The sequence below is a fragment of the Labrus mixtus genome, chromosome 13, assembly GCF_963584025.1.
Source record: "Labrus mixtus chromosome 13, fLabMix1.1, whole genome shotgun sequence".
In the NCBI taxonomy this organism is placed as follows: domain Eukaryota; kingdom Metazoa; phylum Chordata; class Actinopteri; order Labriformes; family Labridae; genus Labrus; species Labrus mixtus.
In genome coordinates, this window is record NC_083624.1 from 16265165 (window position 1) to 16281541 (window position 16377).

At 41.1% G+C, this 16377-nt stretch overlaps 1 protein-coding gene across 7 annotated transcripts in view; it reads right to left on the reverse strand.

Annotated features, from left to right (window-relative positions):
* Positions 1 to 16377, reverse strand: part of tns1b (tensin 1b) — a 175481-nt gene that overhangs the window by 78818 nt on the left and 80286 nt on the right. Inside the window, exon 1 of one of the 7 annotated variants that reach the window (XM_061053886.1) lies at positions 14633 to 15273. The exons of the other annotated variants lie outside the window; for them this stretch is intronic. Coding sequence (XP_060909869.1) covers positions 14633 to 14653 — 21 coding nt within the window. The 5' untranslated portion in view covers positions 14654 to 15273. Of the gene's footprint in view, positions 1 to 14632; positions 15274 to 16377 lie in introns of those variants that run through there. 7 annotated transcript variants of the gene reach the window in all.

Consider the following 16377-nt stretch of genomic DNA (forward strand, 5'->3'; position numbering starts at 1 on the left):
TATCACATCATGCACACAACATGCCGTTCTTCTATCTGGGGCCCCCGCTCCTTCAGGATACCCCCCCCCCCCTTCCTGTCCTTGTACTGTGTAGGCCTGGTCAGTGTTTCCACCTGATGCAGACCTAAAGCTGCTGACAACCAGTCCACCTGCTGTCACAAATCCATTAGTACGTTTGCATGCACACCAGCAGCAAGCTATGGCCAAGAAATCAGAGTATGGTTCTTTGTCTTGCCTGAAGTCTTCTTCAGTACAACATGAAGTCCAATTTGTAAATCATGCTACCTTATTGAGTTTAAAGCTCAAAATGAAGCAGGTAATTGAGCTGTGATTGGCAAGTAACCACAGCTACTTATCAAACAAGATAGAGAAAAAGCAATTGGTACCCACTCTTGACCTTATCTTTCCACTTTGGATGGCAAAAAAACAGATGACTGGCAAACGACAAAATACCAAAAGCAAGGCTGCAGAACTGTAGGTCACAAACTTTTGGATGACCTCTTGATGGCTCTGTCCAATAATTATATCAAGTCTTTGTTGTCGACCATTCAAGTGCAGAATTTAGGACGAATACTCTGCAGTATTGAGCTTCTTTCTTACACCTTGCATATGTTGGGGTGAGAAAAACATTTTGTGTCTGAATAAATTCTGAACATGTACAATTGTTTCTGAAAGAATCAAACAAATGTTATCCTGTGCGTTAGTTAGTTGCCTCATGGCCAAACACCCAATACACTAAAGCCGCAGAGTGGTTTGGCTTTGGTGACGTTGTAAGTCTGAGGGTACTATTCATCCAAGTAGATGAATAAAAGGAGCACTGCATGGACTGGACAAGCTTTCATTCAAAGTTTCAGATAAACTGACTGATACACTCTGGGGAATTTAAGAAAATGTAATCAAGACACTGGATTTGTTTTGATTTTTTGGTAGGGGACACTGTGCAGGCAAACAACCAGCACACAAAGATCCACTTCATGAACGAGTCTCTTCTCCAAACGTCAAAGACTTTGGCATCTGACATTTAGTTGAATGTCATGTCTAACTAAATTCATACTATTTATTTGTTCCGAACAGAGTTAATCTTGTTTTAGATAACATGAATTCCAAGTTAGCCAATGATGCCAGTATAATCAATCTATGATGTAAAGGTCAGGTTGAGCGGGTAGGTAGTCTGCCCACATTAGAATAGCTCACATTCTCACTCATGCTAAGAAGTCGTCTTTTAACTTGTATGGCTTGAAAGGAGCTGTGTACTATTTCAGTCACAACGAGGATCTCCCACAAACCACATGGAATATTTATCTAAAGACATCTTCATACTACAAGTGACATTTTAGCCATGTTAGCAGTGTGGCTCCGGAGGTCTTCATCATAGCTCCACATCTATTGGAAAGATTCCCATGAATTTTTTTTTTTGTTATCAAAATGGACTTGGGTGGACCCCTAATATTCAGCACTATCGAAATTTGATACAGATATCCAATATTTTGTAACTTTCATTATCCTGAACATTCATAGTTTAATGATGTCAAAATATTCAATTTCCATGTATCCAACATTTTGGCTTATGACTAAATTTAGCCAATTTAGCCAAAGAAAAACAATCAAAACATGAGAGCCTCCAAAATGTAATCATATTTGTGTTTAGTGCTACTTGTGATGTTAGCATTTCACCGTATTAAACTGAGATGTGAAACATGATGAGCATTTACCTGCTAAATTTAAGAATGGCAGTATTGTAAATAGTTCATGATAATACTTTTTTTTAGCTTTTAGCTTGAAGGAACAGTGTCCCTAGGTTAAGCCTCACACAGCTGTTACACAGCAGCTGATTCTTGTTTTCCTGCAGGTGAAACAAAGAGGACAAAAAGTACAGATCTCTCAGTCCCAGTGTAATGTTCTCATACCGTGCCTTTTATATCAGTGTATTTTTAGGCTATCACAAGACTGCATCAGAACATACCTCTGGCCTACAGAACCGTACTTACATGTATATTTTCTCATCTGAACCAAACATGGAAAATAGCCATAAAAAGTAAATGCAATGGACTCAACATTGCTTCTGAATCACGTTTGTGTTGTGATGAAAACCGACACAAAGCCTTTGTCCGTGCTCCTCGGTGCGTGGGGAGGAGGCCTGGAGAGAGTGTCTGTTGATGCTATCGGGAGTATTCAAATGAGTGTAATATAATAAAGAATAATTGTGTTGTTGCATTCCGTACGTGCTTCTGTTAACTGCATTAAACAAGGGCCCATTTCCTGCAGACAAAAGTCCATGTCAGACGTCTCTGGCTTGCAGGACCGTGTTCACATGCAGTCAGCTCCCTGTTTGCTACTGACACACTCCAGACACAGTCATGTTATGTAACTGATGTCAGGCTCTCAGGTCTTATTATGTTAATGCGCCTCTCTAATGACGTGAGCATTGTGGAGCCTTAAATAAATGATGAATTCCATCATTACTGGGCCAAAGGAAAAAGGTGCAGTAAAATCTCTGCAATGCCTTTCTTTCTATAACTCAAACTTTTTGTACAGAAATCAGAAGGCAGAGAGATAAATCAGGGCAGAAAAGCACATCCAAAGCAGTGAAACGATTGCCATGCAGGTAAGCTTGTTTCCAGCGTGGAGAAGAGCGTAAGGCTAAAGAAAAATGTTCCTCGGCCCGCTGTGCTGGCATTTAAACACACGGCTGCCCCGAGTGCTTTTATGTTTATCCAGCTCCTTGCATCTGGCAGATCCCGGCAGAACTATTCACTGTGCAAATTCAATTTGTGAACCGTAACCTGTAACAGAAGGCCCCTCTGCCGCCGTGATGCTGGAGTGTGCCAGAGTGCAGGTTTGTGTGGACTTACTGGGCTATTATCAAAGCACCAAGGAATGATGGGAAAGCTCAGGTTTAAGCTGGTGCCCTGTCACTTTATGCTTATCTGCTTCTCATGCATCTACCATCTATTTACAACATGATGATCATTTACAAGAATATCTAACTCCATGCTCTGTGTTTGTCTCAGCTTCTGTTTTTACTCCAGGGAAAGATGGGAAAAATTTCAGATTTATTGAGCAGATTGGACTGCAGGACACGAACAGGACTGAGCGGCACTGTTCTCTCTCTCAGTGCTGCTGATTTATGTCTCAGAGCTTAAGAACCACTACAGGGACGACAGAGCATGAGTTTGGGGAGTGTATGCATACTATGAGTACTTAAGTTTTGAACACAGTACTATTATAAGAGCAGTAACCACTCGTCTTTTAATCTAATAGTTAACACACAATGATGATATTGGTACCAGCTGTTTAGATGATAGTTTTGGTTATTTGCTGTGCAGCTACACAGTTCTGGATTTGTAGTTTGTTTTTCTCACTTTAATATCACAAATATTCATAGTCTTTGCTTTTTCAATTGATGGTGGAGCACAACGAGAAAGGTGAAGAGGTCACCGTGAAACAGATAATATCTGGGAATGACATTTTTTTATTTTGAGAATAAAGTCCAAATGTCAAAAATAAAGTTTGACTTGAGTACTAATGTGAGAAATAAGAGAACACGGAATAAAAAAAAACAGAAGGCAGAGGAAGGAGATTTTCTTTTACATATAATCCAAATTCCCAGGATTTGGACTTTATTATAATGATGCAAACAAAAACAGCTTCCTTCTTTCTTCCCTCTTTAAAGATAAGAGTATGAGAAGTGTTAAAGATGTCCTCTTTATTCTGGTGACACTTGCCATGATACTCTTCCCAAACATAATGGACAAATGTCTAAATGATTACTTGTACAATAATTGACAAATCCTTTTAAACAAAATGATTGTTTTCTCCAAGCCTACTCTGTGTGTTTGCACTATCCCTGTGTGTTTCTGTACATGAGTTCAGTGTGTAGGTTTCCTATTTAAGAACTCAGACTGACATCACTGCAGTATCAAATAACACAACGGAGATAAAAACTGTTCTAGATCATATAAACGTCAAGATAAAAACATGAAGAAGGAAAGACTGTTTTCTCTGTCTGTCTGAGTCATTTGAGCCACAGAGGGATGTGACAGCTTCTGTATGTCCCTGCCATGTTTCTTCTCCACGGCCGGGACTCAAAGCGGCCCCTCGGCCGACCTGCGTGCCTGTTCATGCTCACCGCGGCTCTGTTGGACAGGACTGACGGCACGCGGAGGGGAGAAGCTATGGTTTGTTTCTTTTGTTCCACGGTTACAGCGGGGGTCACGTTCCTTTCCCAGGCCCTTTCAGCTAAGAGCCGGTATTTACCAGCACGCTAATTTACACATTTAGCATGGCTCTCACTGTCTGGCACCAGGCCAAGTGGCGGAGGATCGTAAGGAAGAGGGAGGAGCGCGTGGGCGAGAGAAGAAGGCAGCCATGAAAAATCCCTTTTGAGGGGTTGAAAATGTTCATGCTTAAAGAGCTGGTTGGGTTTCCACCCCCCTGTGATTTTTTTTTTTACTGCCAATCCATCTCCAAGTTATTCTAGACTGAAGCAACTCTTTGACATTCGGGGTAGTTTGCTTGTTTGCCGTCTTCCTCAGACACAGATAAGAAGATCAATAACCTTCTTTTTTTTGTGCTTGTACAGCACAAATGTCTTGGAGATGTTTTGTTCAGCTTAGCTACAAGACAAGAAGCAGGGGAAAACTTGGCGTATGTGAAAAATGAAAGACAGTCTCATCCAATGTTGTATCTTAGTGACAATGTTAAGATGAAAACATGTTTCCAAATGATGTCATTGAACATCTGCTCACTTGCTGGGGATGTTAGTTACAAGAAAGTGTTGTAGGAATGACTGTGAGCCAGAGACAAGTGGGGTCAGCCAGGGGGAAAAAAAGAAAGATCCTCTACATAGTTTTTAAACACACAGTTTAATAAGAGATAAGATTGATAAGGTGTGAACAGTACAATCATTTTTTTTAAATGATTAAAGTTCCATTTTCCTCAAATCAAGACATTGAGATATTTCCAATACTTTTTTGGATCAGTTCTTCAGATCGTTGCTTCTACTTTGCATTCATATATTTACACATATTTTCTTTTCAGTTGAACTAGACACAAGATCAATAAGGTTTCAGTTGGTTCCCTTCTACTGTAAGTTTGAACATCAGGTTGCATAATGGACAAGGATTGGCTTCAAAACTTCACAGCTGACAAAATGAAAGAACGTATATTTAAATCTGCAAATCTCGCCCACCATAAAAGTACGATTTTGACAAGTTAGATGATGTTTTTAGAATTGAATAAGACTACTGATGCTATGTACAAGCACTGTATTTTTTTTTTACATAACATTGTGACAATAACAACAGATTATTCCTTTCTTTTCTTTAAGATTTTGAGAGATTTAGCTCTAATGACGCACATCATCTTGCACCTTCAACTCGTATTTAAGTCGTAAAAAAGTAGGAAAAAAATAGCCTTGTAGTGTTAAAACTCTGCAGACACACATTGTTCTGTGAAGTGAAGTCACAATAAGAGAACCATATTTTCTAAGCAGAGCACGTCTGTAAAGTTAATTCTACCCTTCAACCACAGGACAGACTGCCAGAGCAGATATGAGTCCCAAAACTGATGGAACTTTTTGATGTACGCCTTCCAGTGTTCCCTTTAAACACACAGAAAAATAACCACATAATATGATATTGTGGTTATTACAGTTATTGTGGTAACTACGCACACAATATTTAACATGTTAGAGGGTTGGAATTTGCCACAGGCGTAGCCATGATCTTATATCACTGCACTGAGCTGCTGAGGACAGACAAAAGAAAATGGGATATCATTATCCCACCACAGGGTCCTTTAAGTCGCTGCTCTGGAGCTTTCAATCACAGCACATCATCTCATCACAATGTGTTTCATGGTCAAATACACATTTTTTCTGAGTACTTAATATTTGAAAAAGACAAATAATTCACTTCCACTGGGTAAAACAATTTATGGCTCTCCATTCATTTTCCATCATGCCTCCTTGTCATTTTAATCTGCTAGCAAATGACTGAGAATGCCCAAAAGCTGTTGTGTGGTGGGAAAAACTACCAACAGTGTAAAGAACACAGACAAACGATTTTAAAGTACAAGAATCTGTTTGATAAAAAAATGAGCCTGTAAGAAGACAAAAGTGAAAGCAGGGAACAGCAGACATTATAGGGGTGTTTTCAAGGATGTTCTGCTAGCACCACCAGCCTTAGTCTTCCTTGCATGTTAATACCCACATCATGCCTGTGCTGGTTACACATTGTTACAGTCTTGTGGTCATATGCCAGTTTAACCTGCCACAGTCAACTTTAACTCCATTTTCAAAACCAAAATGCAACTCATCTGCTGCACACTGAGGTTGCATTCACACTGCGTGCTGCAATGCTCAATTCTGATTTTCTTTTTTGGCACAGATCTGATGTTTTTTTTTTGTTTGGCTGGTCACGTTGCTTTTTAAATGTGGCCTGTGTCAGACTCACGTGGGAATCCACATACAGTATATGAAAGTGTCCCAAATCTGATTTGAAAAGACCAGATTCCATGTGACTTAAAAAAATCTGATCTGCTGTGTGAACGCAGCCTAAGACATTGTGCTAGTCTACATCGCAGTAATAGAGCAGCACGGCAGTAGAAATGTATGCTCAATCAATACACTATTGCATCTTTAGTAGACAAAAACAAACTTGCACATGCTGTTATAGTCTCATGTTTTAAGCTAACAGATATTTTGTTCATATTAAGGATATTTTTCGGATATTGTGAAAAAATGGTTTCTCCTGTAAGTCGGCTTGGTTCAAAGAGTTGTCTTTATGACAAGTTGGCAACTTCATCCACTCATCATGAAGATCAGGTGTCCTGATATAAGGCTCAATAAAACAAATCAGCTACACTTAACAAGCTTTGTGATGGTTTTCTTTTGGAGATCTTTTTTTTCCAGAGCCAGTCGTTAGTTTTCACATTAGGGCCAGTCTGTGACATCATTTCAACACCTGCTACGTTTCCAGGCGATATCAACTTTGTCTAAATAAACCTCTGTCTCAGAGAGCAGCAGGTTGGTGTCAGGTAGGACAGGCTGTGGTGAACCTGGGCTAAGTCAAGGACTTTGAGGGGAGGGATTTTACACACTGATGTTAACATGCACAGATCATACGACCAGTAATTTCCAAATAACTCAGCCTCACACCTCCACACACTGCTCTATCTCATGATGATGGGCGGGTTTGTGTTTCACATTTGACCCCAAAAAAATCTCTCCTGGTCTTTCTCAAAATCTACTTTTTTCCTGCACACAATGACTAAACAACAATGCATCAACATTTGAATGTGAATGTGTAAAAACTCACTTGTAAAAATGAATAACGACGTTCCTCCTCTGCTCTTTAATTTTATGTTCACATTTCTACACATTCACTATGCATTTGAAATCCAGTGAAAGAATATTGACGCAATCTAAGAACTGCATCACCATGCTGCTGCAACATTAATCACTGCTGCACAGTGTTTCCAGCACAAATATCACCGTTATAAATATTAATAATATGTCTAGGAAGGTTAATCAACATGGCCATTAACAGGCAATGGACAAGCTCTGAAAACACTATCAAGGATATTACATTTAAATTTCCAACATTTACACAGCTGTAAAAGAAAAAGTCCATGGAGTCATATTTTGATGTAGAAATGCAAAATTGCAGCTATTTACATCCTGATTAGAAGAAGAAAACGTTTTAATGTAAGTAATGTTAACTTTTTTAGATCCAGACAAACTTATCTCTATTTAAGTCTCAAGGAACCTGGCACCTAGGCTTCCTGTCTGTCTGTTAAAGACCCCCCCCCCCCCCCCCCCCCCCCCCCATCAATCAGCCTTGAAAAGCAAACAACAATATGAACGCATTCTGGCAAAACCAAGGAAGCAGGTCTGCTTTCCATAAACATTCCTCAGAGAGACACGAAGGTTTGATAAGAGAGGGAAAAAAAGGAAAAGAAAACAACCTCTCCACCCTTCCAGTCGACTGCTGGCACACACACACACACACACTCACACACACACACACACTCACACACACACTCACACACACACACACACACACACACACACACACACACACACACACACACACACACACACACACACACACACACACACACACACACACACACACACACACACACACACACACACACACACACACACACACACACACACACACACACACACACACACACACACGTACAGATACAGACAGGGCACATACTTCACATAGTGTTCACAAGGATGCTCAGTCATTTGGAAACAAACCGCAGCTCCAGTGATGTTTTTAATTGATTTCACTGAAAAAAATAACTAATTTCATGCTTTGTCTGCTGCCTGATGACCATAACATTTAAATTATTCTATAATCTTAAGGCTTTCACACAATTGAATGACATATTGTGAGGATTAGTATTAATTTGTAAAGGTCAATTTTTTTTTTAAAGACTTAAGAGAGACGTCTCAAAGTACTGTGACTCATATGTTTTCCGTCCCTCTCTGATTTATTTTTCACATGTAGGCAACAATAGTTCCAAATACAGGTTTGAAATGATACCAGGATTTCATCCTGCACGCCTTAAAGAATTGGTCTTTAATGCTCCTAACAGATTGTTTCTATGAAATAAAAGTGTCTGCTTTTAGTCGATAGTTGGGCGTATCTAAACATGCTTTCGAATGCTCCAACAAATCACTACTACATGACGTAGGAACACAGCTCTTCCTCAAACTACACCTAAGGCCTTGGTCTCAAAGAAATGACTGAAATGATGGCAACCTCTTAATACTGCATTACACTGTGGTTGTAGCTTATTATATGGGAAAATAAAGCGCCAGAACTACAGAAATAGTGCCAATGGAAACTCGACGCAGGGTCCTTTTTGGGACGCACAAAAAGGAAGTCCAATTAAAAGTGGTAAAGTGTAAGTGAAGTCGTATTTAGGGGTGATGGATGGATCACAAAAATACTGGACTTCGACCCAGGACAGAGTTCCACTAAGACAGAAAGTCGTATTTACTTTGCATCACAGGTAACACAAAGTTACCTCTCTGTACATACCAGTACATAGCATAAATGTGAATCTGAATTAACATGCATATTCATTTCAACCCAAGCCACAGCTTTTTGTTTTAAACCAATACGAGTAGTTTTTCTGTCTACACCAATCTGAAACGGTTTTGAAGCGTTTATCATCTGTTGGAAAGTGAACCTTCCTCTCTCAGGTTCACTTTGACTTGTCTTTGTTTTCACTAGTTCACCTGACGTTCCAGCACAATGTCAGGAGGTGTTGAATGGTCAAAGTTATTTGAAGTACCTCTGAGAGATCATGTCCTAAGAACCAATCTCCAAACCAGATAAAAGACTAAACTATCCTCCGAAGGTTTAAACATAGAAATTGATAGCTTTTACACAAACTGTAAAACATCAGAATTGTTTACCTTGCTTTAGTGTACTGTTGGTTCTACTTCACCTGGTGGGGGGTCACTGATCCCAAACAGACGCTGATATTGAAACAGACTAAATCTGCAGCTAATTCTACCTCAACACCTACGTACAACTTCAAAGCCTGTGCATCTGAAGGCATCAAGCATCAATATTCTGAAATAAATCTATAAAAAAATTGGCAAAATCCAAACCCTGCACATGGCCGAAACAAAACAAACCTACAGCTGAGTTTCATTGGAGAAGCCACATTCAATAAGCATCATGATGCTTTGAAGCTCAAGTCCGTTTGTATGCATGGAAGGAGCCATGAGAGGTCAAACAAGGCCAGGTAAAATAATGTTATTACCTTTACTATAGATACAACATGTGATAAAATAGACTGTGTTTAGCCACTTGGTTTGGTAACGGATAGGATAGCTATCTTGGTGTTGTGATGCCAACGGGAAGAATTGCATTTTGTGAACTCAAATTCTATTGGAAAAAGTCGGGAACAGTTTTCTTCCTTGTTTCTCAATATGTTCCTATGTTAAAAATGCAAACACGGTTCAAGAAAGGCCCATTATACCAGGCTTTAAGCTTGATTGCATGGAGTTATTTCATAGATTAGGCACCATTAAATCTTTCACTGTAATGTTCCTCTTTTTAGGGGCCTCTACTTAAGAGGTATTAGGCTGGCTGGGAGGGTCGAGAAAAGAATTGGTCCGGGTATGAAGCGTCCTTCATACAAGAAGAAATGAGGACTGTGGCCCGACTGGTTCCATTTAAAGCGCTTCTTAAAGAAAAAACAACATCAAAGTGTTTCAGACTTTCTACCAAAAGAAGTCTGAAATACAATCCTAATTTGATGCTTTATTTCGGTCGGTGGGAGTTTGAGTTGTAACACAAAATAAAACCCAAACCATAAAAGTGACAACATTACATCAGTTTTGTGTTAATGGATGGGAATGGTTTGGTCCAAGTTGGTGGGCTTTGTCATGTCGTAATGCTAGTGGGCGGTTACGGCCCAAAAGCAGTAAATTATAAAGAGGTCCACTGTTCATTTTTACTGCAGCATTAGTTTGCGGACATGCTACTTCATTCACTCTTTAAACGCCTTCCTCTGGGCCTATGACAGCAGTTTCTCAAGCTAGTCAGACCACCTGCTAGGTAACTACCTTTAAGTGAAACATTACACGTTGCCCTTGAAAATCTGAAGCTTTTACTGTGCCCTCATTGGATGCTATTAATTATACTAAAAGCCCGACTGTAAGGCATGATGCTTTGGCACAGCTTTAAGTTATTTATGTTGTTGCAGGCTCACTGTATGCGCCAGCATTTAGCCCAGAGGACAAAGGGTATAAATATAATGCTGCCTGGACGTTGCAGGTCTTCTGCAGAGCCTTTCGTGCACACATAAGAAATTCCAACAATGCAACTTAATTTGTATGACATTATACTAGATGTGTATCAAGTTATTTATTGATTTAGGTGCTGTGCTGTATATGCAAAGTGTGTTCTTGAGGATAACATTGAGGAAATTGTCTCACTTGAGTGTATTTCAATATACCTAAATGCCCTTGAGTCAAGAGCCAGTGCCAAGTTTTCCATCCATCTATCTAAACAACGGCATGTAAAGATAAAGGGAAAGTGGAAGAACACAACTGAACTGAACAGATTTGACAGACGGAAAGAAAAGAGAGGGCACATTTAAACACCGGGTAAAGGAAATAAAGGTTCGGGTTTAGCAGGTCGTCCAGAGATCCCTCTTGAGGTTTACGCAGTGACGATGAAATGAAACAAAGCTTCCACTCTTATAAACAGGACTCTTAAAGACAGACATTTATCAAAGTGACAGCCAGAGAGTGTTCTGTAATAATGTGAAAAACAATAAAAAGCAATACATAGTAATGGAAGAGGTTAGGCTATGTCTGCAGGGACTAAGACACACACACACACACCGAAGGAGGATTACATCAGCAGAGAAGCATGAGAATTCATGCTGCTGGTTTTATATGGTCATGGACCACTGCCTCAGCTCTAATCCCAGAAATTCACTCACACACTCATAGACAGTAAGTCACTCAACACACACCTTCCTAAACTGCCCAGCCCCATCCTACAGTACATGTCTGTCCTGGCTGCATGTGTGGTTGTGTGCGTCTGTGCTTAGGCATCTATCATGAGTTGCCTAAAGGAGGGTCGGGGGGGTTGAGTGGAGCACTGCGTCCCTGGCAGATGGTAATGATGAAAAATGTCTCCTCTGAAATCCAGTCCGGCACGGGCTCGCTGCCAGAGGATGTACACAGTTCCCACACGACCAGGAGTCATGAGTGCTGCTGTTGTCCAGGCAGGACAGAGCTGTGTTACATTTCTGTTGGACCAAGGAATGCATCCAAGGAATGTATGCGTCACACAACATTTGAGATGCAAAATGTCAGATGCATTTAAAGGTGTTCTAATCGATATCATGTATCAACGATGGATCAAATTACGAAAGCAGCTTCTTTGGGCATTTAAGCACCTTTTAGCTAATTGTTGTGAATAAACGGCAACAACTGAACCATTACTATTCAGTCTCTTTGCTCACCTCAACTGTATTGCCAGGAACAGCAAACAGAGCAGAAAGAGCTCTAAAACCTGCTTGTACACATCCTACTAACCGTCAAACAGCATGCAGTCACAGTTAGCAACTAGCTGGTGAACACAGTGGAGCATTTAGCAGCTTAGAGTGGGATGTTTCCCCCATGTTTAGACCTAATCTCTCTAGAAACAGTTATCTGCATATGAATGCAGAATCTGCAGGCCAGGGACAAGATTTTCAGTGTTGGACGCTTTCTCTCCTGCTTTGACCAATCGTGTTGGAGCAGGCTTTGGTTAGAAATAATCCATGTTTGCAGCAAAAAGGTGGAGCATATTGTCCAAATGCAACCACAGAACACATCAGTAATCATCCGATGACAAACTACCTTTTTAATCCATCTTTATAAACAGGTAACTGCACCTGAATGCAGAAAATATCAAGTGGTAGATGACCTCTGCCAACTCAAACTTCAATCTTGTGTCCCAAGTTGCAAGTCAGACTGTCAACAATAACCTGTGGCATGAAGAGGAATAATTGGTCTGGATATCTGATATCATCTATCCAGAAATCTGCTGACTACAGCATAAGCTCCTAAATATTTGCAGTTGACCCCGGGGCCTTAACTATCACTAAAAGATAGCTGAGATTGGTAGAGCCCCAAAACAGGTCTTAGTGAGTTACTATGGACTAACAATCATCACTTTGAGCACAAAAATAACTCAACTTTGAATGGTGATTTAACTGTGACCAAGTGTTTACAGTTTGTTGCTTTACCACTCATGGCCATTAAACCTTCAACCAATACATATTCAGAAAAAAACAGATATTCAATTGAGTCACAGCTTATTTATTTTGAGTTTTATCCCTCACCCAAATTTAAACTACTGTAAAACACTTTGGACTCAACAAAGTGAAAACCAAAAATGTTCCTCACCAAGCAACCTAATATTTTGGACATGTTTTGAAGAGGGGCCCTGTTTCACAACCTTGTTTAAAGATCCAGTCACTTCAGTTTATATTTATTCTATATGCCTAAACATACTGTAGTTGTGTTCAATCCAATTACAGCAACAACCTCTGTGAAGGACTCCTGGATAGCTTTTTAACACTGGAGCTGCCTTGTACAATATGTGTGCTATGCACTCTGTATGTGGTGGGAACTGGGAAGTGACAGGACACAGACACAATGCTTGGAAGTGTGCAGAGGCCAATAGGGGCAATTTTTCAGCCCGGAGGCCCCTAACAGGTTAACCCTGGGCATGTAACTGATTTGACTCAGTGGCCTGGTTCAAGAATGATCCATGACTGAAAACATCACGGTGATGACACCAACAACAATGGATTGTGACATGATTTTAGTTGCATTGTGTTATATCTGCACCCTTAAACTACAGTTCATCAATGCATTTATAAAAGCCATGTTTGAAGGACTTAACATAATTTGAGTCTAAGCTCATAAAGGAGAGTAAAATATGGTACTGACAGCTTATCATCAATCCATTAAGAATCCAGACAGCCTCACAGACAGGGTCGAAAATCACAGCTGACAGCGTATGGTACAACCACAGAATTTGTCCCACGTTTTTAACACTATGCCTTTATTCCTTTTCTCCTAAATTTGAGGCAAATTGGAGGCAATTGCAGCTCAGTCAGCGTGCCAAAAATTCCCAAAGTGCTGTTGGGTTTTCTGAAGCCTGGGGCGATGTTTTCAATGCATCAACTTTTGCAAGGTCCTATTGTGAAACACTGCGGCTGGGTTCATGGCTGCAGACACACTGATACTGAAATCATTGGAAGGAGGCAAACACACACACAAACTTTCTCTATCATGAAAAACAGAACTCGTTTTCTGTTTAGATTAAATATCTTTTTCTACCACAAATGTACCTTTTTTCAAACTGTGCTTTGAACTCCAGGTCAGAAAGTGTTATCTTAGCACAGTATGAGGAAAACAGCCCTACACTAAAGTATTCTTTAAAAGTGCAACAAATTGTTTTTTAGGCATTAAGGAGGGGAAAAAAAAGAGGAAACTGAAAACAAGAGGAGACATACGCCACCGCTGTCATTCCAGCTATGACCAAGGGCCAGCGACCACAGAACATGGTAAGCCGAGGAGACCACACACAGACATGAGCTCTACAGAAACAAGCAGTTCTTTACATTACACAAACACAAACAAGTCCACACTGATACAACAAACACAAACTATAATCGATCTCCATTACAGGATCATTTGCACACATTCCTGTCATCCATAGCCTCTTCAGCGGACAGCGTAATGCAGGCTTATAAACATTGATAATGGGTACATCACTTTTTCACCCACAAATCTATACAGATGTGCACACCAGCTATAGCCTACGTCTGCTGTGTTAATGCTTAAGCAAATCATGACACAACAAAACATACATAAACCACATTAACGCCAGGCTAAACACATGCATGAATAAAACAACTGATAGCATTTTAAGCTTTTTCTTCCAGCCTAATAAAGCAGATCCGTACTGCAGAGGGTTTGCTGTTAATCCAAGCGCAGCACACACAACACTTGGGACAGCCAAGCACTCACATACCAGACAGGCAGCAGCTGTGTTCCCCCTGTTACAATCTCACTCCTTACCTGAAACACTGCGGTGGCCATCCTGTCTTACTGCGTGTGTGTGTGTGTGTCTGTCGTCTGTCTTTCACTCTTTGGTTTCCTCTGCCCACCTAGTGCTGCATCGTCCTTTCCCTTTCCCCCCCACCCCTCTGTTCAGCAGAGAGGCTCTCCTCTGCGCTCCGACCAGATGGCTAAAGCTAAAGCCACTCACTGTTACCTTGGTGCAGCGCGGAGCTGGAGGAGTGTACAAATGTGTGTGTCAGAGAGAGAGAGAGAGAGTTGGTGTGTATGTGTGTGTGTCTCCAGACTAATAGGTCTGGCTAGTCTCTCCCTCTCTCACTCCTCCTCCTCCTCTGAAGAAAATGAGCATAAAAATGTCTAAAGAGTCTTTATGTGAGCGCAGGAGTGTGGGGAAGTGCAGCCAAAGGCAAATCTTAACATCCCACAACTGGAAACGGCGCAGTGCAGCACTCAGCGCTGAATAAGCAGGGAAAGTCTGGCTACAAAGTACAGCTATTTCCCTCTCTTTCTCTTTCTGCCCGGTTTTTCTCCTCCCTCTTGTTCAGTCCGTTTTCACCCTCCTCCCAAACGGGGAGACACATGAGTAACGAGGACGGAGAGAAAACACTGAGCTGAATTTCCCAGGAAGATTTCAGCAGCTCAGGAAACAAAGGCTCAGCCCTTTTATTTCTCTGTGTCACTGTCTTATTCCCCTCTTTCACACACACACTCCTTCTTCACAAGCTCATTCCTCATTCTCTCCTTGTTATCAGCTTCTCAAGTTACAGGTTAAATATGAGTCCCCCCCCACCCCACCTTTTCCTTCACCCGCCTTTTCAGTCTCTTTCCCTCTCTCTCCTTGACTTTCTCTCTCACACACACACACACACTCTCCCTCTACAGCTGCAACCAGAGAGAGAAAGTGCCATGAATGAATCCATTGACTTCACAGCAATTCAAAGTCAAACAGCGTCAACAGCAGCGTGGAGATACATACTTGTCAGTCAGCTGCTCGGTTTGTCTTTCAACTCACACGGTCAATTTATCATGTGGCTTAGAGTCCGCTCTGTTCTGATATGCTGATGTAATAAAATATGATTTCATGTTTAAGATTAAAACTGGAAACATTCACCACAATGAAGGGGACGCTACAGTACAGTACAGTAAACCAGTTCAAAACCTCGGCTGAGTAGGGCTTACCCACCGTCCCTTTAATGATTTTTTTGTGGTCTAATTAACTGGAATGGTTGGAATAAACCTGCTTTACATACGTATAGACTGTTTCTGTTAAAGCAACAATATGTAACTTTTCCATCTTAAAATAGTCCATCAAAGTCTATCTAATAGTGAGAACGGTATCTCCTCCATGTCTCTACAGCGCCCTGGTTCGCCTGCTTATAGCTCTATGTAAGCTTGGCAGCGGGCCGCAGTTCTCTCGAGAAGTGCTGACCGCTTAACGGTACCAGCCAGTGAGCCCGTCCCAATTCTGTTTGATGTAATGACTAAGGCTAAGAGAAGGAAGAGGACTGTGACAATAGAGTAGCTTTGCAAGATGTGCAGGTCAAAAAACTCCTCGTTCGGGGCGCTGGTGGCGCAGTGGTTACCGCGCGCACCCCACGTATGGAGGCTATAATCCTCAAAGCGGGCGGCCCAGGTTCGAATCCAGCCTGTGGCTCCTTTCCCGCATGTCATTCCCTACTCTATCTCCCTGATTTCCAGCTCTATCTACTGTCCTATCTCTTCATTAAAGGCACAAAAAGCCCAAA